We start from the raw sequence: 26,956 nt of genomic DNA, 5'->3' as shown, positions 1-26,956 counted from the left end.
ATTTGGTATGCAAGATGAATGAAATAAATCGCGAGGGGAGCAGCAATGATGGCTAGATTAGGAGGTTGCTGCTGTGGGAGCAGAAGACTGACAGAGACGCAGCAGCAGCAGCGACTACAACTACAAAATACACTGATGTGTGTGTGTGTGTGTGTGTGTTTGTGTGGGTTGTTCTTCTCGAAGAGATGGTGAGCAACCACAATCTGCTCCATTCATTCACCATATAATTCTTCTCAAACACAATCTCCCCCCCCTCCCCTAATTAACAAACAGACAAGCAGCGGTCTCGACAAAGCTGTGAGTTTGTGAATTGGTCACTTACAGTTTTTTTGTTTTTTTTTTGGCAGGGAAGCTCATTCTCACACATCGCAGCCTCCAACTCCCTCCACCCAATACCCCCCTCCTCTCTCTTTCTTCCTCTCGCTCTCTCTCTCTCTCTCTCTCTCTCTCTCCCTCTCACACTCATGAATGTCACCTCTACTGATGGTGGCTGCCGGAATTCACACGCACATCCTCTCAAAACCGCTCGCTGACTTTGGATGAGGAGGAGGAGGAGGAAGCGGGCAAAGGAAGGAGAGGGAGAGCTGGGGCCGAGGGGATTCGGTGAGGACTGTGGGAACGGAGCAATGCCATCAAGAGGCAGAAGAGAAGTCTCTTTCTATCTGAGTCCATGTCTCTTCAGTGTTCCCACAAGCGTCGTCAGCGTGCCGTCTGCTGTTCTACCTCTGGATTTAAATCCGCCGGATTACCGCTCGGACTCCCGCATCTTTGTTGGAGGCTGCCGCGTTTAAAAGGGAGGCAAAGTTCCTCCGTGGACTGCACAAACGATGACAAACACGTTGGTTTTTCTTGCTTCTTCAATAGCTTCCTAGCATTAAAAATTATTTCACTTTTCTGGAGTGAAAGTCTTTTTATATGTGGAATTCTTTTTTGTATTGCTTCAAAGTAGGACCAGTTTTTGGCTATATGGGATTTTGAACTTGTCCGTAGAGGGATTTCTGTTCGTGTTAAATATGTGTGACGAAAACAATATATATCCTCATCTTCACCCTTTTCCAAAGCCATCCTTGCTTCATAATATTATCAAAATGTGACTGTAGCACTTTTCCTCTATGATATCATAGTGTCAGTGTGAAGAGACTACATTGGACTGCAGGTGAACTTTAATCTCTCCCAGTTCTTCCATCTCCGAGGGAACCCTCCCACTAAACGCTTCCCTGTTAACCCACTTCGGGTTCCCCTGTGGGGGCTCCCGCTACAACCTTTCGTCCTACTCCAGTTTTTGCGCAAAGCAAAAGCCACAGCGGCAAAAGGGGCACTGAGAAGGAAGACACCCCCCTCGCAAAGTTGAGAGGGGGGTGGGAAGATGGCAGCTCTCGCTAGCTCACTCATTAGACAGAAACGGGCGGTCAAGGACGACCAAACCAATCGACCGGTAGCCAACAAGCGTAAACCCTGTCCAAAAAGCAACAAGTCCTTGTGCCAGAAACAGATCTTGGTTCTCATCTCCAAAGTAAGACTGTGTGGGGGTCGCAAAGGTCGGAACGAGAAAAGACCAGGTGAGTCACTGTCATCATAAAACTAATCTACTGTGCATGACATTAACATTTTATGTGGCATTTTATTTGCTATGAACATGCTTCATATAGTTCGTGAAAAAATATGAGTGTTTCGCCCCCGGTACATTTTATTTTTCATGCCCAAATAAAAGATCTGCATTGTTTCAATGAACTCTTTTTTTTTTTTTAACCAAGATATATCATTTATATACACATCATTGTATATAGTCTCACACAAGGTAGCTCCTATGAAGCTAAAGTTACCTGTGCAATATATAAAATCGAATTCATGACTGCAAAACTCAACCAGGTACAAGTGCTCTGTTTGTTTTGACACCGTAAGAGATTTAACAGTTCATGATAGTGGTTGCGTGGCCTGCGTGGGTTTTCTCCGGGCACATCCCAAAAAACATGCATGGTAGGTTAACTGACAACTCTAAATTGCCCGTAGGTGTGAATGTGAGTGCGAATGGTTGTTTGGTTGTTTGTTTGTTTGTTTGTTTGTATGTGCCCTGCAATTGGCTGTACCCCGCCTCCTGCCCAATGATACCTGGGATCAGCTCCGGCACGCCCGCGACCCTAGTGAGGAGAAGCGGCTCAGAAAATGGATGGATGGATGATTGTGGTTGTCGTTTGCAGTTTTGCCTTTCAGCAACCACTGCAAACTACAACCGCAATAATTAACAGTTGTATTGTATTTGTAAAGGTCAAATACACAATACAGCTCTTGTATCAGATGTCATTAGATTGTGCAGGTGTACCTAATGTTCTGAGTATATATATGACATGCTAAAATTCCTGATTAACTTTGATTGAAGTGATGCAAGAGCAAAGAGAAATGCGACTGAATGTTCTGTTTGAATGACTCAAGAGCTTACGAAAATGTTTGTTTTTACTCTTTGATCAGATTTAGGCGACATTTGCATGAGAACAAGAACATAGAAATTTTTGTTTCTTGGCATTTTTGAAAAGTTTGGCTGACTTCACAATGAGCAGCACAAAGTGCCAGAGGACACTGAGATTTGCATACATAGCGCATGCGCACCAGCTGCTTGTCCTCCTTCTATTATCCAACGGAATATGTTTGACTTGAGAATTTGAGTTATCGCGTTGCCTCTGGCCACAGAAAATTTACACTTTGCCGGAAAAGCTTTGCCAGGCTCATTATATTGAGCTGCAAACACGCAACATCCCTGTCGACTGACATTCATGAACTAATGTGACACACAGTTGCTAACGTTTTTAAAAGTTTTAAAAACATGCAACATATAAATGGATGGGCAAAATAATGTCATTTTTACCAGTTTTTAAATTAAAATAGCCTTGTGTAACATTCATTGCCAGTCCTCCGTGTTAACATGGATATTTGAATTCAAGAGCCGTCAATGGCAGTGAATGAGTTCTGCGCCTCAATTACTTAGTAATTTTAATAATAATCCTGCATAGACTGGACATATATGCAATTTCAGTTGACCTTCAGATGCCTTGCAATTTATAAATGGAAAAGATACAAAATGTACCCAATACAGACAGCAGTGGTTCTATTCTACCTTTTTTCATTTTTATAACAATTCATATTATAGTTGACTCACTAAATCCATATGTCACTATAATAGTTTTTTTTCGCTTTCGTCGCAACATCTCTGTGTATGCTCCATCCAAATAATTGCTTTTTAAAGGACACTATTCCATCAACTTGGGAGAGAGAATTATAAGTACCGGTAGTTTTTATTATTATAATTCTCCTACGGTGAGGTTTTCCATCTATGAGGGAAATTGTTTTGCTTTACTGAGATACAATAAGTTTTACAATGCACGTTCGAGACATGTTGCTGAACAAATGTCCTCCACGAAGAGGCCACATACTGTCACAGTTGATTGGGGAAGACAGCGCAAGTTTGAGTGTTTGTCTGCCTGCAGAGCCAAAGGCTGCTTGGAAGCACATTTAATGTGGAGCATGATGAGCGATGATCAGCGCTTTGTGCTTGATGAGAACTTTTGGATCATTCTGCACCATACTAACAAATGTCTGCTCAACTTCAAAGAGTGTGAATTTCGTTCAATGTACAAAAGATAGTTGCACAGTAAAAATCTACTTTATGATATATATAAATTGCAGATAGCTGCACATTGTAAACCTTACTCTGTTTTCTTTGGGACTTATCCTTTTCGTCATTTATATATCTATTGCTTTTCCTTGAGCAGCCATGACATAGTAATATGGTAAACACACCGCAAGATTACATCTCTGTGGTCATTGTGTTTTGCGTAGGCTGCACAATAAACCAATGTACAGTAGCTGATTTAAAATAGACTACTAGCGTTCCGCCATGTTGCCGTGGCACAAAGCTAAAACTGGGACGTAGAAAATCCTTTTTCTTACCCAGAGTTGCAGTTGTAATCATTCCGATCGCATGAGACACTGTTTAGCTTGCCCGCATGCTGTTTAAGAAATGCTGCTCAGTGTGACATGCAAACGCTGCTAAGGAGGATTGTGGAAATACATTTCGGGAAATACGAGTAGACTGCAATTGGCTGGCGACCAGTGCAGGGTGTACCTCGCCTCTCGCCCAAAGACAGCAAGCATACAGAAAATGTATTGACATACTGTACGTGGAGGGAAAAAAAAAAAAAAAAAAACCTTCAGAGCGCAGAAAAGGAAGCATTCACACTAATGCTATTGTGCACGATAAATATTTTGATTTTCCAATTTGTATTCCTCCATTTGCCTTTGATGTGCTTCGGAACAACAACATTGTTCAAATCAGGAGCCCAACATAACAGGGGCATAATCTATGTAAATATTTCTTAGCTCAAATAGTTATTGAGGTCAAAATACTAGATTTTTGATTGTATTTTTTTCTACAAGGAGATCAAAGGTGAGATCACGGCCAGAAAAGAAATGATGGGGAAAGAGGCCTTGGCATGGCTTCAATCCACGTACTAAACCTCGAGTAGGATTTGGCTCACAGCCCCAGGAAGCAGAATATTTCATGGTACCTGGGGATTGCTACGATATGCTGTGATGTATCAAATCAGATTGGAGTTTATTCCTTTCTTTGTCACATTTTACAGTGACAGCATGTCTCAGTAGTCGCACAAAAGTTGGAGGGAATCCCAATTTCCGATGTAATGACAACAGGTTTTGCCTTTTCATTTTGCCACAAAACAAATTCATTGTTTCGATGGCCAAGCAAGACAAATATTGACCTGTTATTATTCTTATTCTTATTCTTATTCCTATTATTATTATTATTATTTGACATGCAGAGCCGGGGGCACTGACTGTAACCTGCAGGAGTCGCTTGCCCTGCAAATTAGACTAGCGCTTCCATCCATCCGTGTGCGGCAGGATTACTCCGAGGAGGATTTTCCCCCGAACAGATTTGGATGAAATCCATCATCAAAAACTTTTATTTCGAACGACATAAACTCTACTTTTTGGCGATAAATATAGGTTAACGAAACAGGTAGCGGTGAGTCCTTTTTACAATTGGTTTGCTGCTGCCCAGATTTGATGGTAATTGAATATCTTTATCAATCATTACTCTTTGAGAGGTGCCCTGTCAAGTGTAGTTTATGCCGTATCGATTGGGCCAACACTGCTGGAGAGAAATCCCTGACAATAAATTGCATGTTTACAGGATACGTTGACATTACAATATCCTGTGGGTGGGAAAACCCATTACAGATTAATCTTCTACGTTTATAGAACTCAACTGCATGTCACTTGCACTCACAATAGTTTCCAACTTGCATGGACTAAAAGTAAAACTGCATTTCCTCAAAACAACCAGTGGCACTGTGGATTATTTAATCTCTTCTCTAATCTCAAACTCTCTTATCTTTTTTAAGAGGGGCAGAGTTGTCTCGACAATCGATTAAACCAAAGCATCACAATTTCTCCCCCATGTGCATACAAAATGAACAAAACGGAAAGAATAATATAGATTCAAAAAAGAGATGTTTGGCATCAAAAGATGATATGCCTGGACATGTTGTGGCTTTTGTCATGAATGTGCAAGTGGATGAAAGCGAACATGAGCGAGTGGCTGTTATTTGGGAAGTGGATAAATTGTAGTTGACATGACAAAAAATACCCAAACCTGGTTTGGTTATGCCATTTTTTAACCAAATGTTATCTTAATAGAATATAGCATAGCCCCACCTGCTTCACTTGTATCACATCTCCTCCTCGTTATTATAAGCAAAGCCACAGCTACTTTACATCCAAAGCAACAGAAACAGAGGCACCAGGCTACTACCTGCTCACTAGCTTAACGACCAGTGCCAAATATGGACACGTTTCCGCAAGGGCGCCTTTGCTCTTGCATCATCCTGTGCCCTGCGCCATGCTGAAAACTCCGAAAAACAAGTGGAGCATCAAAGGGGGCCCAATGCGTGCAACAACGCCTACAGCAGAGTGAAAACGTTCCCATTAGGGATAGTAATTCCAATGATACATTTGAAAACGTATGACCAATAGTATATCTTTTGAACTGCTTTAAACATCACTTGTGCAACAACAACAACACCAATGCAGGGCCAATGTGCTCAAGATAACAGAGGGAAATTCCCCACACTTTCTGGGCAGAGTGAGATGCAGATAAAGGAAGACAGATTCCGCAAGAGGGCAGATCATTCTGGCAAGATTCTTGTTGAATGATATCCAGCGTGCTGTGAATGATGAAGTGAACTGGGTTGTATTACATCCTTTCAAGGTCTGATCACTGACTCCCTCTACAACTGATCAACCAAAACTACAGTTAATATTCCTAACCCAAGCTCTGCACTGGTCACAATTATAACCCTTTTTCTATTTTTCTGGGTTGCTGATTTGTGTAACCAGCACCAACACTAAATTTGCTGGCTTCAGACGTAGTATCAGAGGCAGGACGGTGGCTTGCCTCGAAAGCAACGGTACTCACTATCTGACGAAGATTGTATATCCGACAAGTGCTGAGTCATCAGAATTCAAAGTATCGCAAATATAGTTGAAATTTTTTGAGCATTTCTTGCGCTGTTTGCATGGAGGAGCGATGCAGTTGAGTAGGCATCTGAGGACAGTTTGAGCACAAACGCGAGGCCACGCCTGGGGAGCAGCAGACCGAGTTACAAGGAGAGATCCAGCCGAGGATGGCATTAAGCTGACCCCAAGAGATCAGGGCTGAGCAAAGTCGCTTACTCGACAACACCTGATCAGACGATGCAGTGTTGGGTAGCTTCTCATCAGAACTTTACTGACTGTGACAGGGGTCAGAGCACGGCAGAGGGAAAGCAGACAAGACGGGGAGGGAAGAGGAGGAGTCTGGCGAAGGTAAACAGACACTAACAGCAGACAAGTCCAAATCTTAGCGATGTGAGAGAAAATGTGTCTTTCAAAGTGGAGTTGGATGGGAAGAGACAGCTAAACGGGGTAATCAAACACGCAGGAAGAAGGAGAAAAGAGATAGCAGAGGAGATTAAAAGGAAGGTGGGTGGAAGTGAAAAGAGCTGTGAATCAGAAAGTGCGAGATAGGAAACCACTGGGCTGGATCTTAACTGTCACCACTCCAGAAAGCTCTCTTCAACATGAACTTTTCACTTGTCCCTTCCCCCCCCCCCCCCCCCCCCCCCCGCCCCCCTCTGTCTCGAGAGCTGTTTCTGTCATTTCTATCTATCATATTTTATTTTCTAAAAATTGGGAGTAAGACTCACGAGTGCTCGTTCTATTTGCAGAATTAGCCATCCTCCCGGATACTGTGAATATAGGCTAGAAATCTGCCTGAAAATGTATTTTGAAGGAAAAACGATTATTGTGTAGATTAAACCTAGTGGGAATATGTGGAGGGGGACAAAAGGCCACGTTAGTCTCATACGAGTGAGACGAAGAGAGCTGAATTCAAGCACCATGGCATGTCTGCGTCTTTGTACCAAAAACGCCAACCACCAAAGTGTTTCAACTATGAACTTCATCAGACGGATGGCAAATATCTGGAACAAAATGGTGTGAAATGACATGATAATCTTTTCCATCCTTTAAACCTTATCAGATTAGATCTAAGCAAAGCGATAAAGTTTCCAACGCTAATCTTTGAGGGTTTTCTTAATAAAAGTGGAAATCTGTACAAGATTAAGGGTTGTACTTATGCATTTACGTTCATTTCATGGTTTATCTAATTCCTCGTCTCTTGATTGCAGAAGCTTCTCATCACTTTCCAAAAAAAAAAAAAAAAAAGTAAATAGACATGAGCGGATTGTCTGCGTGGCTTTCTGATTTTAGAGTGGAGAAGCTGTTGACAAAGCTCTTAAGTCGTATTTAAAAGTGAGGCAGCCGAGGGATGCGTATGCAGAGCGCATCCATTTGTTTCCTGTCGTCCTGAAGGTAGCACCTTAACCTACCACACGTACTTGCTAAGTAGAATCAGTGGGCGCTTTGATTAAACCTGACAGGGACAGACCGAACTTACCTCCGACAAAAGAAAGACAGTGAAGATGTAGGACACCGATTGGGCTGCTGATGAGAAGACAAGCAAGAAGCAAAGTGTGTGCATGGGCATGAAGTCCTAGAAGTGCAGTATCTAATAAAGGCGCTCAAATGACCAGAGTTATGTAATGTGTCTGGTGGTACACTTACCAATGCAAATTAAAAAGAAGAAGAAAAAAATTCCGATTTAACTACTATAAAATATCCCTTGGCAATGTTCAATTGGGATGTGATTGCTTACTACTACTGTATACATAACATGCGATATGAATTATGACGGAAATTTGCAAATCAATGCGTCTGTACATTTATATTCAAGGGAAGCTGTGAGCATCGTGCAACTGAGTTTCTCACACATGATCTCAGAAGATGTTGGGCTCAAATGTATCATAGATTCCCTCTGCCCATCCTGTGCCAATCTGCTCTTAAGACCGTCGCCCGGCAGCTACTTTTCTTTTCTTGGTAGGAACAGAGCTCCTGAAACAATTTCAACACGTGTGAAAGAAAATCAATGTACAATGAAAATGTGACAATTGTTTTTTTTTTTTGTCCATCACTGTGCTGTTCAGCAACGATTGTGTAATGATCGGCCCGTGACAAGTGTTCTGCTGTGGGGATTCAGAAGAACGTTTGTTCTGCATATTTACGTTGCTGGGCCGGTCAATGAGAGAAAGGACAGGTGAGATCTTTCTCAACTCAGTGGGCTTCTTCTTTTTTTTTTTCTCCTGCCAACAGAAGAACAACCTAAACCTGTGTGTGACATGCTCTTGGCAGTAGCATTCATGGGAAGCAATAACCTGGTGTCCCTCAGAAACCATTGTCATAGGAAATGATTTATTGAGCCTTGATTTTAAATGAAGAGCCACCAGGTGATGTGATACAGCACATTCAGATGAATTTCCTTTCCACCTCAGTCCCTCGGTGCTAAGCTACTCCCTGCTTATCCGCACATCCTTCTCATTCTAACAATCCCTTTTCCCTTTCTCTCCAATCTGTTTCTCTGTCAATCTTCATCATAGCGTCATCATCCTTTATCATGTCTTTTAGTGCCACCCTTCTTTTTCTTTGTAACTTGATTTCTCAACATTTTTCCGTCCCCTTGCTTCTCTCCTGCGCCCCGATATTCGCATACAAAGTTGATTACCAACTGCTCGTGGCCCAGTTCAGGAAAGTGGCAAAAGCGGAGGAACTATGTTTTCCCTTTCATAAGAAGCAGAATCCCAAACCCAGAATCCAACACGGCACGAGAGACTAAATCTTTTCTCTCATTTCGGATGTTTTAAAAAGGCGACGGAAACAAATTCATCTGTTATTTCTTTACTGCTGTGGAGCAGTGCGTTATCGTTCCCTTCCTCATATTCAATGTTTCATTCTTGTCGATAATGTAATGATTGACTTCTCTCATCCGGTTTACAATTAGTGATTTGTCTTTTATCTTTGTTTCTCTCTCCCTTCTAGAAACTTTGTTCAAGTCTGATTCTCAACAAACCTCAATTATAATACTACAGATGAAAACTAGCCTTCTGGCTAATTCTGGCTTTTTTAACCATGTGTGCTTCATGTGTTTTATGAAATTGCATTGTCCCCTTTCAAATAAACTGATTAAAAAAAATAATAATAATAAATACCACAGCGGAAGCTTAAAAACTCCACTGTAAAAACAGTAAATCTGTTCCGGCATAAAAGGGATACAGATCTTCCATTCTGCTTGACCTAACAGCCGAACAGGACAAAAAAAATAAAAAAATAAAAATAAAAATCCTCGCCGACAGTGTCAATCAAACCTGAGCACTCCTGTGTCCGCCAAGCACAAAAAGTGGAAATCAAGTCATTAGAAAGACATTTTAAGGGTAGTTCAGCCTTGGCAGAAGATTGGGCTATTGTGAAGTTCTTGTAATTAACATTGGATGGGCAACTTTTGAATAGATAGATCTCCGATTGTACGGGTGCATGTACGTATGGAAAGAAAGAATAAGACAGCAGAATAATAGGGAGGGCGGTGAGAGAGTGAACAGTAAGTCTTGAGAATATAAGTCAAGGAAAACCCCCATTGTTTGATTCGGTCAGAGTAGACGAACAAATGTCCTTGGCTGCTCAGTCATGCAGCTCCAAGTAATTACCTCCAGCCCTCTCAATAGAAACTCAGCTATCAGGCAGGGTATTAGCAAGCAACATACTGAGTTTGACTCGAGCCTGATAAATACATCAGTGCTATGATAACTAACACATACCCAACACTGATTAGTGAAAAACCTCAACTACTGCTTATTTTTCAGAGCAATTACATTGCAGATAAGGGTTTAAGCGTCCTTGATGGCTGCAGTTATGCATGAAGTGATTGCCTTGGCTTCTAATGTGCATTGAACTAATTTATACAGACACACATCTAATTGCTTGGTGAATGGTGGTACTATTAGGACGAGGCCTCATTCCTCCCGTGGGCTTTTCAATACGATTATCGGTGTTGGATGTAAATTGATGAGGGGCGTCCCTGCATGTGTAGGGACGTGAAATGGCTACTGCTGGGGCTTAAGACATGCTCAGTTTCATCAACAAAATGTTCTCAGTTGACTGTATTGTATTTGTTTGGGAGATATCATCATCACGGTTAAACTTATAAAGTATTTCCACTGAAACGCAGCAGCTCGTTTACACGCTTTTCTACCTGTCAACGGCTATTGTTGTTCCCGTTCATCTGTGAAGAAGGTCACTCGGGAAAGGGGCCAGCTGATGAGTTGACATGTTGTGGGTGCCACTTGTGCCAGTGATGTACACCAGCAGACAGGGAGGTCTCTTTTGTGACCCACACTCCACTGACCTGGATCAGCGAATGTTTTCTGTCACTCAAGCCCACACGAGTCCCCTGAATGATGAACGACATCATACACGGCGCTCGCACGGGAAATGTTCACAGTCCCGGGCTGCAGAATGCGCCTCGGGCGTCTTTATAGGACGTTCCACAAGTCGGATGCACGCGCCGAACGATAACGTGCTGCTGCTGCAACCGAATCAAACTTTGCACAGCATCTTCAGCCATAGACAAATTCCCTCGAAACCCAATTGAAAAAAAAAAAAAAAAGACAAAGGATTTTCAAGTGACTTATAAGATGAGAGAGATTTACTCAACTCTGATTTGTTGAGTCTCATTGGAAAGCGAAAGCTCCCTGGCTGGACCAAGCAACAATAGCGAATGCTGCATCCAGTGAGCCTTGGAAGCCGCATAGAAAAGTAAGAGAAGTCATTTCAAAGGTCAAAACTATTGTACTCGAAGCAATTATGTCTGAGATGACAATGTCCAGGTATTTGGTGCAATCATCATTTCTAGCATTGCTGGACTTACTGTTTGTGTGTTATTCCATCAGGACAAGTTCATCCCGCTAAAAAGTGTGAAATGATGATTAAATTATTAGTGTTCTAGTTTGTCAATCGTTTAATTGTACTACCGTGTATATCCCAGCAGATTTTGGGCGAGAGACGGGGTACACCCTGGAGTGGTTGCCAGCCAATGACAGTTGTTGAATATATAGATGAATATATATTTTGGAAGTTTCCGTGCTTGCAAAGTGAACAAGTGTGTCTTTGTGTTTGCTGTTTGACTACATCTGTAATGCCCAAAACACAGAACAGTCACTTATTTTTCGACTTATGTAGTGCCACACAGGCCACATTTGCATCATTGTGACAGAAACACTGAGTTTGTGCTCATGTAAACAACTGTGCGATTTGCTAATCCAACCGGAGGTAGACTGCTGTCATAACATGTTGCTATCTTGTCAGTGCACTTCTCCAGGACTTTTGGGAGCAGTAGCGGGATATGACAGTGAGCGAGACGCAAACCATTAAAGCTGGAGTTCAACATTTTTTCTTTAATAAAAAAAAAAAAAAATGGAGTGCTACATAAGGATGTCAACAACTGGTTAGGCAAAAGGCTTGTAAAACAAGATGAGCGCTACGTTTGTGTGTCATGTTGCATTTCAACCTAGGTTGAGATTTGAACCAAAGTTTTATTTTAAAATGCGGAGAGCTAAATTTGTGTTCATGTTAGGGAGCAGACTACTTCTCGGGCGGTCAGTGCCATGCTCATGTTTCTGGGGCAGCTTGTACGATTCGCAATTTAGTGAAGAGGTCCAGTTCGGAAATAAAATTTGCCAAACCAAAGTCCGGTATACATTTACTACAGTGATGCAGTGATACAGTCATTAGGATCACAGGTGAGTTGGAGCCCATCCCGGCTGATTTCTGGCGAGAGGCGGGGTATAATTGGGGGATTGGGGGCCAACCAATTGCAGGGGCTTGTTACAAACGGTGTCAAGTGAAAATAAATGATTCAATCCGCATATCAAGGGTTCTTCATTCGACTATGCACCACTCCTCAACAAGGTTCCAGTTACGTAAATATTTTTTCCGAATCCAAACATTCAATTGGAGCCTAGTGTAATTTCTTCTTGCTATCCCGATCTTGAGTGTCCAACTGATTAACTCAGAGTTTGGTTTTAGTGTGGTAGGTGGTCGACTGGCTGTCTTTAGATATGTTCCCCGTCAGTCCTATCATAGCAGATCTTGAGCGAGACACTAAACTCCTAATTATGCCAACTGTGAGACAGACATGCTAACCGCAAGTCCACCCTGCTTCCCCTTGAATAACGACAAATCACAACATTAGGGTCATCTGCATGTTTGAATCAACATTACAGCACCTTACTTACTAACTCCTTATCAATGTACTTCTTATTTTCATAATTACTTTCAGGAAAAACAAAAACAAAAACAATAAAAACCTATTTAGAAAAGTATCTTTGAGGTTGGCAACTTTAAGTTGCAATATGTGTTTGTTAATTGCATGTCAGCAGTCGGTGGGCATTTTTTTTGGGGGAGGGGTGGGGGGGGGGGGGCTGTAAAATGTTTGATTTTGGTTTTGTTTTTAAGTCATATACAGCATGTTAATATTGGATTGGAATGGTTCGAGAGTGGATCTGTAGAGTCTGTGGAGAGCTAATTAAAACATGAGCTCGAGTGTGTCCGAGACGACGAACGTGGCCGTTTTGATAGTAGCAAGACTGCATGAGCCATCTATTGAATTTCTGCTTAAGTGTGCTTTTGTTTATGGCGCACGGAGCTGCCACTCTGAATGAATTGACAACTTCAGCGCATGTCGCAGCTATCGCTCTATTTGTCTCACACCTCCTTAATTTCCCAATGTCTTTATATCCCCTTCTCTCATCCTTCTGGAACTGACTGCTCTGATGTGGTGGGAAGTGTGAACGAATGTACAGCATTCAAAAAGATACAAACTACACAAACACGTATTTTGACGAGCAGATTTGAAATGAATTCGATAGGGAAGTGCTGCAATAGGTCACAATTTCACTGATGTCACACTTCCTGAGAGAAAACGCTACGACAGATCTCATCACTGCATCATCATCATCATCATCATGCCACTTTCTTGCTCCCTGTGCTCGTCACCATCTGACAGACATATTGCGCAGTGTGCCGGGTCCCTCCCTGGGGGCTGCGTGCGAGGGCATGGGCGGAGTTTGGCAGAAGAGGAACACCAGCAAGACTACCTGGACCTGCTCCTTCGTCCATGTTCACCTCCCTCGTTAGGAATGTTGAGATTGGTGAACGTGAGCAGTGGGAAAAAATGAGATGAGTCATTGTGGACCTGCAAGGTTCTCCTCAATGTTTGAATTGCCAAGTAAGAGGAGTTGAGGTTAGGGTTGTTTCTTCAATGAAAATGGGCTGTGGGGCTTTTGCTCATTAAACCACCACACAGGTTCCTGATTGCATCTTTTTATGTTGCTAACTCTCCAACCTTCTCTCTAAATGTAGCCTCTGATGACCCCAGCAATAGCTAAAAGTGCATGTGATAGCAAACTATTGCTTTAATACGATGGCTAAAACAAAATGTATTATTAATCACCTGGTTTAATTGCCGTGCTCATTTAAACCCTGTTAGAATGTGTCTTACTAAGGTTTTGTGTATGAGTGGGAAATGCACCTTGGGCGATTCTTTAATTAACTAAAAAATGGGAGTCACTAAAACTTAAAAGTGTTTATGCTGAATAATTGTTTGCAGTGAGACTTCCCTGGAGAGGACCACTATTAACTGCATATTTTCATTCAGCTAAATATTTACATTTGCGAAGAATAATCTGATAATAATTTAGATTTTCTTTCTTCTACAGCTACAACATTTTTGATTGGATTATTTGTAATCTTTTTTTTTTTTGTCCGAGTATATAATACTTTGAAAGATAGCAGGATTGCATGTGACCACTTTCAAACGCTTTCTCACGGAATTGGAGAGAAAAGCTCTGTGAGTGATTCTGCCAACCAAGCAAAATGTTTCCGTCAGCTTGTTAACATGCTCTCAATAATGCTGACATGCTGATGTTCATTTGCCACAGCAATGTTAGCATGACAAATAAATGCGCTCAACAAAAAGTAGTTGCTCACCGAGGCCCTTCAGTCACTGCAGGTCAAATCGCTCTGAAAGTATATTGACTTGCAAAGACCAATTCACTCTAAAAAATTGAAGAATCATTTCCAACCGTAACAGAATTATAATATTGATTGTCATTACACCGCAATCAAAGGTAAAACTTTGGTCCGAGGGGATCTCGAAATGATCTAATCGAGATGTTCCCTTGTGTTTGTTTACAGAGCCGCAGCTGAAAGGCATTGTATCCCGCCTGTACAGCCAACACGGATACTACCTACAGATGCAGCCTGACGGCACCATGGACAGTACAAGAGACGAGAGCAGCTTATTTTGTAAGTGTGTGTGTATAGGCTTCTTTCAATCTGTTACGGCATTTCAGCATTCGCCATCTTAAACACCCGAAGGACGCCCACATTACCTTCGGTGGAAGGCAGAGCTCCAACGGTGATCATTCTAATTCCCGCTGCTGACATCATGTGAATGTTATCCTAACCTCTCGAAAGCCAATTGGATCTTTCCAGCCCCAAATTATGCAATGTATCCTGCTATAGTATAATTGAATGTGGAGGTTTAACCCTCCATACAAAGGCATACATTCACGCTGCAGTAGCAGTTGATTCGGTCAGCTTGTGAAACCTCGCATAGTATTTTGTTTGACTGTCTTCGCTTTGAAGCAGAGAGCTCAGGTGCTGTGTCTAACGATCCACTTTTAGCTCTGCTCCAAGCCCCATTTGCTGAGGTACAGCATCCCGCTTTTATCCAGGTTTAGAGGGAGTATAAAGCTCAGTGAAGGTGACACAGTGTGGAGTTTGCTGCAACATAAACTCGGAGAGGTCACAGCATTTGGGCAAAAAGGGGGATGTACTGTAGCTTGCAGTCGAGAGACCGCGACAGTGTACAGTAGAAAGAGAATACAAACCTTTTTAGCAATGTACGATATTGTTTCGTTTGAATTCACATTGTCTGTCTTGCTATTTTCTCTCCCTTTCTATCTTCCCTGAACTGCTTTATCCAATTTAGCGCAGTTTAACCTAATTCCTGTGGGACTGCGGATTGTGGCGATACAGGGTGCGAAGGCGGGGCTGTATCTTGCCATGAATAGCGACGGATACCTCTATACGTCTGTAAGTATGCAGTGAAGGAAAGCTCCAAATGTTGCTTCGGGGAGGTAAGCTTCACATTCTGCTGTGCATGATCCTGATCACGGCAAAAGCTTGTTTGTGCTTACTGTTAAGGAATTCTCTGTGTAATCATACACAGAAGGCCTTTTGGATTTAGAGCGTCAGATGCTTGTCAGTTACATCTTTGGAATTGTTATTTTGTCACAATGAATTCAGACTTTGAATCTTTGGATGGAAAATGTCAATAATTGATCATTTGTTTTGGTTTTGTAAAATATGAATGGGAATTGTGGCAGGTGAATTTGAGGGGCCAAATTCCATAGTCTTACCAAAATTCATTTCAAGCTGTTGTTAGCAAGAAGTTGATTTTTTTTTTTTTTTTTTTTTTTTTTTTTTACACAATTAACAATTGACCTGGCTTACCTGTCCGTTTCAAAAAATCGAATCTGGCCCTGGAACACAAAAATTGTGTTCCACCCACCGCTGCTCTAGGTCAATTAGTGATGGAAGAATACATTTTGCCATACATGTCATTTTTTTAATATTAGCTCTGCACACTGTTTTCAACGTTGCGCCTTTCTCACTTTACTGACTTCATTCACTAAAATATGAAAACTGTGTAAACTGTTCACATGTCTCGAAAAGATGAAAAGATTGGTCATAATAATGATTTTCTTGAGCTGTTGGATGGACAGGAAGCCGTGACATGTCACTCATAATCTTATTTTCTTCAAGATAGAGACAGTACAACCTAGTATAGAACCATGCACTCTGCGTGGTAATGATGATGCCGCTCTTTTCATTACTTATATCTGCTATTTTATTTCATCCATTTCAGTAGCGCTCAGTAGCAATACAGTTGTTGGTTTTCTGAAAACAATATTAGTGAAGGATATGAGAACAATGATGTGCAACATCGTGTGGCATATGGTTTATTATCCTCTGAGCCCCGGCTTAGTATGCTTTTCCTCTGTGAACGTCACGGAGTGGGGATTTCCTCTGCTGTAGTCAATAGTGGTAGTGAGGCTCACATTTCTTTCAGAGAAACACACATTTACACGCGTGCGTGCGTGCGTGCATGCGTGCACACACTCACATGCAGGTGCTTTACAACTGAACACCTGTCTTTTGGTGTAATTTCATGCATATTTGATTTTATGACCCCATATTTCCCTCTCAAGTGTGTCTAAGGCGCTGGTTTAATGGTGCAGGAAGGGGCTGAATGTAGAAGAATGGTTCTCTGCGTATTTCTGCTCTGCTGTGTTTTGTTTTCACATTCAAAAGAAATCCCGAGAGAGTGAGAAACACGTTAGGACTCATTTGCTACCATAAGCTCAACAAAAACAAATGTTTTCTTGCCAAGATTGTCTCGATCCCCTTCTGCTGTGAGTACTACCTTTTCTAACGTGAATACTGCGAAACCTACATCACAATGGCTTTGACAATTTTGCTCCTGTTATTTAAAAAAATCTTGCTCTTTTTATTCATTTATCTATGGGTTCATTAGCCCCGCCCATGCTAGCTCATTCAGTGGACACGCCCACAGTGTTTGAGAGCAGAAACTGTAAAAAAAAAAAAAGAAAAAAGAAAAAAGACTTTTCTTTCCAATATTCTAACAGCAGTTCTTCCAATCGGTCGATGAAAAAGGAATGTATGTAAGCTCTGTCGCGATTTGATTATATATAAAATGCCTCTGGCAATAATGACACAACCAAGCGTTACTTGTTTCCTGGGTAGCGTGGATAATTAAAAGCTGAGTGATTACTCGAGGCAGCAGGTGTCACAGAGGCCCGGAGAATAACTGGAAGCTGCCACTCCGCTCTCAGCTACACGTAGACCGGCAGCCAGTCAGCACAGCACGAGACACAAATCTCACCGCACGATCGTCCGCATGCTTTATATATGTCCCTATAAAGCATTGTGAAAAGCTGGCCATACTGTACATGCTGCGAGAGCGTATCGACTGTCTCGTGCGCTGTTAAATGCACACCCGTGTCCTAGTAGTGACTTATGTAACATGGTGCGCCAAAGAGCATCTGGCTCCAAAACAACATCAGCAACACTCGCTGCTGCTGTCTTTGCATCCTTTTCTGTGCACATCCTTTAGCGACTTTCCACTGCACGGTTTCATGTGAGGCGGGTTTGCCGCAGTAGTATTATGGAAATATGGAGATGTTAACCGAGCCCGGGCGCAACTCATGCTTTCCCATAGCGTACCGTGAGAGCTGATGGGCTCGTCAATAGGCACGGGGAGCTCGTACGACACCGTGACCCCTGCCGTCTAAAAAGGAGAAGGAGACTTCCAGAAGCACGGACGTCTACGTTTGCAGTGCATCTGTTCTAATTTCACACATGAGGACACAAGCGCAAATAAGACATTTTAAATGATCTATTGATTTCCGTTCTCTGTCCTTTACATCTTAATTCTACACAGAATGAAATTTGGGATTTTGCCTTGTGAGCTAATATTAATACTTGTTCTGCTTGGAGGTATAATAGTAAACCCAGTCTATGACAGCAAGGAGAGTTAAGCTTCCTGAAGGAGGTCGGAGATATGTAATCAGAAAGGAGGGTTGTGTATTGGGGGGGGGGGGGGCGGGGGGTTGCATCCGTGCATCACAAAATGCTTTTGAGCCATCTTGGGGATTCCGAGCACGGACGCCACATATTGTACATCATCTCATCTGCTTGCATTTGAATTCATTTTGGGCATTGGACACATGAAGGAGGCAAAGCCTGGCATTCAGTTCTGGAAGGTGACACATATTTAACTGACAATCAAATCAAGCAAAATACAACACACAATAGGTATAGTCCCTGTTGACTTTTATAAATGTAAAAGGTTAATTTGGTGAGCAAGTGAACACCCGCAGGTTGGTTTCTGTTGTTCTGCTTGGATCCAAAGGTCACTTCAAAAATAGATGTAATAACAGCGACAACCGTTTGGATCTTTGAAAAATCACTTTATTAAACAACGATTTCATCGTCGTTTTTTTTCCTCAAATGACGACAACCATCTCTTTGGAGATTACGTGAATGAAAGCTCAGCTGATGTGGTTTCTATGGCTAGGTTATTTTCAGGGAAGTGATTATGAAGGATAATTATGGGATTACTTGCAAGAGGGGTTATCACTGGTGTTATTTCAGAGCTGGAGCTGAAGGGCATTTTGTTCGAATCATGGTTTCTCGAGATACACGAGATCTGTGTTTGTCAGATCAAGGGACACGGGGGTTGTCAGCCCAAAAGTCTTATTTTTGGTGTAAGCGGAGATCTCGAAGAGTGTCTGTCTTGTCTTCTACTCTTTTTTTTTTTTTAGTTACTCTCCTACCTTCCCCCTTTTTTTTTCTTTTTTTTTTTGTGTCGCGGGCACCTCCTGCCCCCTGCTCTCTGATCTGATTAATAATGAATGAAGCACATCACCTATCGATCCTACCCTCTTTGCGTTAGCCAAAGCAGAGGGTATCAAACCTGTCGAGAGGATCTTAAAATAGCCCCATGCTGCGGTGGTCATAGTAGCGGGTACATTTGTTGAATTAGAAGCCTTGTTTTGCTCTGCTCAGGGAGCAGGCATTAAATGGGCATCAGCTCTCGGAGCAGCGGAGTGGACCGAGAAAGGTCACAAAGTCCTGAATTGCCTTGTCAGCTAAAGGATGATGCCTCCCGGTGAAGGAGAAAGGTGATGATCTATGATAAGTGGGAAACTAGAGGTCCTGTGTACCGTCTCCGTCTACTTCTGCCTCTTCATTGAAGTCTGTTTATACCAAGCGGTGGTCCTGTAGCTCTTGTCCCTCTCCTCCAAGTCTCGGAGAAAGTCGCCACGCAGCCATCTCTGTAATGCTGACGCTGGTTAATCAATTCAACAGATTGGCTTTGCTCTCTGACAGCAGAAGGACCCTGACAAGACTAATTGAGACTAAGAGAGATTGATATCTGTCTGGATTGCCTAATATCACCATTCAACGTTATCCAGGGTTCAGTTGTCCTGATGCAGAGAACACACCGGCGGGGAAGAGGCGAGGCGAGGCTGAGAGGGGAAATGATGATTTGTAACGACTGGCTGAATGGAAGACATTTGGCTCATTTTATTTCATTCTTGTTATCCAGATGTAGCAAGCCATGCGTGATCGACACAATGTGCAAGAAACCAACAGTAGACCGTCTTTTTATGTTTGGCGGAATGCACACACATTATTTAACCAGGGTCCGAATATTGCAATAGGTTCCTGAACTTAATCGACCTAAGGAAGAAATTTGATTGATCGAGTCATCTTTCCTGTATACATTTCGATATTTGATGACCTCGACCATTGAGGTTTCGTTTGTTTTGGGGGTTTTTTTTTTTGCTTATGAGCAATTACTGTCAATAATATGTCCACTTGGGAAGCTGTTTTGTTTTCTTCCAGATCTGATGCAGATTGCTTTGTTTGGCAGCAATGTCAATTGAAATTCAATTGAATGCATTTCAGTCGAATTTCATCTGGTTCTTATTGTCATCGAATTTGTTGTTGTTCTTTTGGATAGCAGAACACTACTAATTGAATAATAATAATTTGGGTGAAAAAAATGTGTTTCCATTGTTGTACTGCAGGTATTCTGGTTGTTGTGCTTTTCGTCTGCTTTTCCCTGTGGAACGTGTAATCAACGTGTAGCAGCCACGTTAATGTTGTTCATGTTTTCAAACGTGCTTCTGTTTTTTTGTGTTCAAAGACTCACATGATGTGTTTTCTGCTCTCATGACAACTGAACATCATTCTGCTTCCCTTGCAAAAGTTGCTAATGCGAATGTACCTCTGCCCCATTCTCGCTTTTCATGTTTATTTCTAGGATCACTTCACTCCGGAGTGTAAGTTCAAGGAGAGTGTGTTTGAGAACTACTACGTCACATACTCGTCCATGCTCTATCGGCAGACCCAGTCTGGTCGCTCTTGGTATATCGGTATCAACCGTGATGGCCAGGTCATGAAGGGTAACCGGGTAAAGAAGAACAAAGGAGCCGCACACTTCCTGCCTAAAGTTATCGAGGGTCAGTTTACATTTGTAGGACCTGGGGAAATGATTAGGGATGGGCATTTCAATACGTTACTAATTAACTGCAGTGAGTTTTCATCGGATAATTGATTTCCATCAATATTTTGACATGTTCTGAATTGATTTGACATAGGTCAAATCCCAAAATATTTTCCTAGAATTTGATCAATAGCGGTAAAGACACTTGTTGCAAATCATGAAACTTTGACATTTTTAAAGACAGTTTTTCATGTTAACTTTCATGTCCTTAATATCTTCTTGAGCCAGCAAACATGAAGATCAAAATTCTTAACAACTCACTACTGAATTTTTAATGCCCATCCCAATATATATATATATATATATATATATATATATATATATATATATATATATATATGTGTGTGTGTGTGTGTGTGTGTGTAAAACAACGTGTTTCAGTTATATTTCAGTGATTATTTCTTTGTTTTACAGTCGCGATGTATAAGGAGCCATCGCTACATGAGCTCACAAGTGAGCCGGTGAGTCCTCCGCGGAAGACAACCAAAACATCCGATTCCCCGTCCTTGAAAAATGGACGGAAAGAAGCTCCCAAGGCTGACGCCTCATAGCACAGGAGACAGAGGGTGGGTCACAGGGCAACAGCGACACTTGGAACACAGTCAGTCGCCCGTCACGCGCGCAGGACGGCCGGGCGAACGGCCCTCATGGTCCACTACTCCAGAAGTGCACTATAAGATGCTGAGGGATGAAGGGTGAGCAGTCCATCAGCAGACAACAGGATGAGAGAGGAGCACCCCACCCCCACCCTTGTCACCACAGAAGGGCAGACCTGGACCCTGCCTGGCCCTAACAAATTTCACACCCCATCCCGATGTTTGTCTCTTCGAATTTCCTGATGCAAAGGCTGCGTCATTGTCACTCTGACACTTTTGTCTTTTCTCCCATGCCTACGCAGCATTTGCTCTATCGCAACGTGATATTCACCATTCACACGCTTACGGAGCGGTCCCGGCTTCATAATCCTCAGCCATGAGCCCGCTCTTGATCCCTAAAGTCGGTGACCGTGTCGCCCTGCCGGCTTTCCCCGCACCATCTGCCGACCGGCTCAGCTAATCATCAAGGTCAACTACAGCTCAACAAGAGATGAAACAGCTCAGAGTCGAGATGTCAACTGGAATCCCGGGTCACATCAGGTCATCTGGGAGAAAGCGATGACAGAACATCAGCAAGTCTACGCCTTCGGCCACCCAAGAGCCTAACCCTAACCATATTTTCTATCCATTGTTTTGAAGAAACACTCGTTCTCAATTCCGCTAGTCCCACAATACAAATTAAAACCCATGACTTCTCGGCATTCTGTAATATGGAAATGATTCCTGTTCAATCAAATACAATGCAAGCATCCCCTAATCTTCGAAATACAACCCATGAGATCTTAAATTAGAGTCATATTGGGGCTATAGATCAATAGGTTTATAGACAGGGACAAAAAAAAATATGGATCTGGATCAAGAAGCCAGGGGATACGTCCGAAAAAAGAAATCAAAAGCGACTGAGACAAGAGAATAAGTGACACTCTTTCCAGCCTTTCTCCCCATCAGGTGATCACTTATCTCAAAGGCTGCACATGAACAACCGCGTCATATTTTCAATCCAGTGTGGATCAGAAGCTAGTCATGTGAAAACGAGCGGAGGTGTACACCTCACTCGGCATCTGCTGTCAGCAGAAAGCCGTGTTTGAAGGCAAACATCAAAGCCAGAGGAGCCTCGGAGCGGGAGCACTTGTTATTCTGACGACGTCTGGCAGCTTATCCGCCCGCTCGCTTTATCAAATCACCTTGGAAGAATCGCCCTCAAAAATGGAGCCGTCTGAGTGGATGTCTTGGTGTGACTGTGCCGTAACCCTGGTGCGGAGATGTCTTTGACTCTGTGGTGACACTTTAAGCGTGTGGATGAGCGTCTGTGCAAGGGAAAGAGATACTGCAGGTAACCTTAACCATGTCATTCAGAAAGAACACAACGCTGTCAGTAGGGCAACGGGAGAATTTCCATCAACTGTTTACTTGCGAACACACAGAAGGTGACACATTCAAATCCTTTTTTTTTTGTTTTTTTTTGAGCTTTTATATTTGGCTCGCTATAAAAAATTAAGAGACCATTTTAAAAGAATATGCAATGACCTCGTGTCAGTCTGGAATTTTTCAAAGGGTCTGTCACTCATGCAAGTTACCTTGGGACAAGCAATGTTTCATCGTGTGCTTGGATACCACCAGCAAACATGCAAAGCAATGCTGAGAGATGGAAATGGCAAGATCATAATCATGGCCACAAAAAATATACATCTGAGCTTGCCCTAAATCATAATAATAATAATAATAATAATAATAAGTAGGGTCTTACACAAAAGAATAGTGGATTGTATGTTTTTTGCATTACTACCCAAACCACTTGGAAATAACGCCAATAGATTTATGTGACTTTCTACGGCCAAAGATCATGTTTTATGCACTATCGTACAATATATGTTCAATATGTTTGTCGATTGCGCTGTGGCAGGACTTGACATCGCTTTTCTCTCATTGATTTGCTGCGATGAGGGCATATATTCTTATGATAACAGAACAGCATAGCGAATTGGAGGCTTTAAACTGTAAATGTGTCTGAAACTGTGTGTTAGATTGTAAAGTATATGCAGTACATACAGCAGATGCATAAAGGAAGCCGTTAATGAGGAATTCTTGAGGAATCCTGCTGAGGAATTTCTTCATAAGGCATGCAAGATGTTTGGCAGGCATGTATGATGAGGCATGAAAATATAGTAATGAACGCAGGACAAAGAGCATGTCTGGTGCTGTGAGTTATTTATGACAGGCAGTTTATGGATCAAATTAGTTGGAGCACTCTACATATTTCAGTGCAGTTCTCTGAGAAATTGTCTCCCAAAATGTGTTGTCTTTGTCATATTTTCACATACAAAAGGGAAAAGCCAATGATTCCTGCTCGGTTCCTCTATAGCAATCCTATATTTTTCAAAGTGAGAAATGGTCATTTATTTATTTTTTTTAATCATTTTATCAGGCATGCGTATCCCTATCGTCTAAATGAAGCACTGAAAAAAACCCTTAACGCTCATAATGCTGACGAATGCCCCCCGCAAGTTGTCAAGACAGCAAAACAACATGTCGACAGACGGGAATAGAGAATGTCTACTGAAAAAAATAAAAGACTGCTATTGAATGTAAAAAAAGGAAAACAGTAAATTGCAAGTATGTGGAAGCTTTCGAGAAACCTTTGAACGGGTTATGAGGATTGCCGTTTGCAAAAAAGAAGGTTTGTAAAGTGTGTGCATGTGCGCCGTTGATTAAAAGTTGGGTAAGACAAGACAGAGCAGAGGAGAAAAACAAAGGGCATGGGAAACAATGATCGATAGATTCAATAAAACACAAACAAGAGACTTGTGATGGTTGCAAAAATGACTTGAAGGTCTGCCAGAGACAGCAAAATCCATTTGTTCATGAAGAAGTCAGAGGCCAAGTGTGTGGAAAACAGACCTTTTCTGGTTTCTGCAGAGCAATTAAAAACATGCTCCTGACGACATGTTTCCTCTGATTATAAACAACATGAGGAGACAGACGGTCTTTTAGGATTCACATGTATAAATTGACGAGAGATTCTTCAACCACCCCCGCAACTAGGACCCCTTGTAGAGTAATTGACTATGCAAGCCCTGGACATTGCTTGAAACATTCAAACATGAACCTACCATCCCACAAGCCATTGGTGAGGCTTCCAGATGCTAAAGAATATTAAAGTGCTGTTAAAGTAGCTGTGAGGAACTATTGGCTTGTTGGACTTTTAAACCGATGTGGTAAATACAAATTATAACTGCATTTTCCAATAACAGAGAGAGACACTAAAAAAAAAATATAATAATAAAAAAAAATCTTGAAATAAGCATGGCAACGCAACAATAGGGGAATTCGGGCTTGGTTCACGAATATACAGCACAGCAGAACACGTAAATAGGAAATCTCGGGCTGTCGTGGCAGTGACAAAGATGCTGTTACAGCCCAGAAATTCCGAAGCTATTATATGTTCAGGTAAGACTACTTCAAATTGTTGCTTGAACTAATCACAATCTTGAATAATTGCAGCAGAGATTGAACCCATTACAATGTAAACACACAAAAAAGCAACTCATTTGGGCCCGTATGTTTCGCCTTAACTTGATGATATTTTTCGATTTACACTGCAATGAGCGACTCAGAGAGAAATGCATCTTGGGACTTCTCTGACTGACTATTCAGATGCTGTAGACTGATTGTTGTTTTTGTTTTTTTTGGGGGGGGGGGGGTTGTTTTTCTCTCTCCCCAAAACAGTATGTAATCCACTGCAAGTGCAACTGCAAACAACAACTCTCCAAAACACAAAATGTTTGTTTTGCTCGTTGCATTAATTGCCAGCACTGCAGTAGCCACATGTTCTGTCTGTTTGCAAAAATATACACATTGAAACGTCAACATACAAGTGGCGACATTATGGGAACGAACATCTGTGTACAACTAGCTCCCTCTAATGGAAATAATTGTTTGCTTAAACTGCCACGACTTCAGTTTCTGTTGAATTCATCCAATGACATGATGATGTGCTTTACTCAGCTTTGATCAAATGTGATGGCTATTGATTGCATTTCGGTGTATTATGTCTTATATATTTGCAATACAGTAATCCAAATGAATTGCTGTGTTACACCCCCTCTGAATAATTTGTCAATGTCAACATAAAGGTTATTTCCAGTTTTCTAGTCAGCATGTTGAAGAGTAAGTTATGTGCATACATTAAATGCAAAAATCAAAATTTTACAACCAATGGCTGAGCTATAAAGTTAATGAATCCTCCAGTTGAGAAAATGACAATTGTGAAAGATGTTGAGTTATTTCGATTGAAGGTTCCCATTAAGAAATGTTGCTCCATTTTGTCTTCCTAGTTTATGTAAATGTTAAGGATGAGTCATTAATCCTCCTCACTCCAGTGGGAAAGGAGAATATGAGCGTGGATTATGACCGATGAAAGTCAAAACTACCCAGAATGTACACGGGCTTCATATCTTGAAATTAACCATCTTGACAAAGAATAGTGCTTAGCAGCCCTTTCGCTTGCAGTTTTGTTGATTTTTCTTGGAAAGGAGTGTTTCTTACACAACAAAAGGTGAGATTCTAAGTGGTCTTGATAAACTATTTGCCAGTGTGTTTTCATATAAAAATGTGACTGTGTGTCAGAGTTCTATCATATTCAAAGTATGCTATGTCGATGATACATTTAGTATAGTGTACAGTATGAGTAGTGTACTATGTCAAGTCCTTCTGTTTATAACTCTTAATGTGTGTTGTCTGTTTTGTTATGTTTAATTTCCAATGCAAAGTCCTCAACGAAGGCAGAGGAGTTCTTCCTCTTCGAATATGATCTCTTTTTGGACATATTTTTTTTTTAACCTTTGGTTTGCACTGATGCATCTTTACAAATGTGGTCGCCTCCCTTGTGTGACCTTCATCGCCGCTGAATAATACTGTGTGACCAAGTTTTATGTTTGTGAAAGATGTACTCAAGTGAAAACAGAGAGGAGAGGGGAAAAAAATGACCAACGCTCACATGTGTCCTCTCAAAACCAACAATGACCTTTGTGGGCTCACAGTTCTGGTCACGCACGTCTTCCAAAAAGTTTCCGTAAACTACTTTCTTCTCTGTCTCTCTCTCTCTCTCTTTCTCTCACACACACAAGCCCATCCTCTTGTCTTCCAAAAGACTGACATTTTCAGAAAAAAGAAGCAAGCTGATTTAAAGCCATAAAGGAACACGGGCATTGGCATTGATTGGCCAAAGAGAGCAGGTCCAGATCTGAAGGCACCTACGGATTTCAACACACGGTGGACTCCAAAAAGCGCCAAATGAAGCAACAAAAACTGGTTCCTTTTTTTTTTTTTTTTATAAACAATTCCACAGAAATTAAAACCAGCAATATTCAATGGGGACTTTTGACCAGTTTGGAATCAAGGATGTGGAAATTCAACAGGGGATTGAACTGAAATGGATTTGCTATGGCAATCTTTAGTCTGCAATAATAATGACTGTCTAGAAAGACAAATGATTTTGTTTTTTTTTGTTTTTTTTCCTGCAAAGTGTGTCTCTGTGGTTTGACTCATAGGTGATGATCCCTCTCACAAGCCCTCGATTTACCCTCTCGAATAACCTGATGTTCCCGTCAAACCTGTGTATATTTCTATAACAACTCTTACCTGGATTGAAAGGAGATGTGCTATTCTGGAATATTATTCAATAAAACAGCATATATTTGTA

The 26,956-nt window shown here is 41.7% G+C and overlaps 1 protein-coding gene across 1 annotated transcript; it reads left to right on the top strand.

Annotated features, from left to right (window-relative positions):
* Positions 1-475: 475 nt before the first annotated feature.
* fgf11b (fibroblast growth factor 11b) lies at positions 476-26,956 on the top strand. The gene is made up of 5 exons (XM_061752178.1): positions 476-1,559; positions 14,692-14,802; positions 15,491-15,594; positions 20,417-20,615; positions 21,074-26,956. The coding sequence occupies exons 1-5, from the start codon at positions 1,367-1,369 to the stop codon at positions 21,208-21,210; spliced, it is 744 nt and encodes a 247-aa protein (XP_061608162.1). The 5' UTR covers positions 476-1,366; the 3' UTR covers positions 21,211-26,956.

The sequence above is a fragment of the Phyllopteryx taeniolatus genome, chromosome 17 (assembly GCF_024500385.1).
Source record: "Phyllopteryx taeniolatus isolate TA_2022b chromosome 17, UOR_Ptae_1.2, whole genome shotgun sequence".
NCBI classification, from domain to species: domain Eukaryota; kingdom Metazoa; phylum Chordata; class Actinopteri; order Syngnathiformes; family Syngnathidae; genus Phyllopteryx; species Phyllopteryx taeniolatus.
The sequence above is the reverse complement of the archived record's forward strand: the minus strand, read 5'-3'. Positions and strand labels throughout refer to the sequence as shown.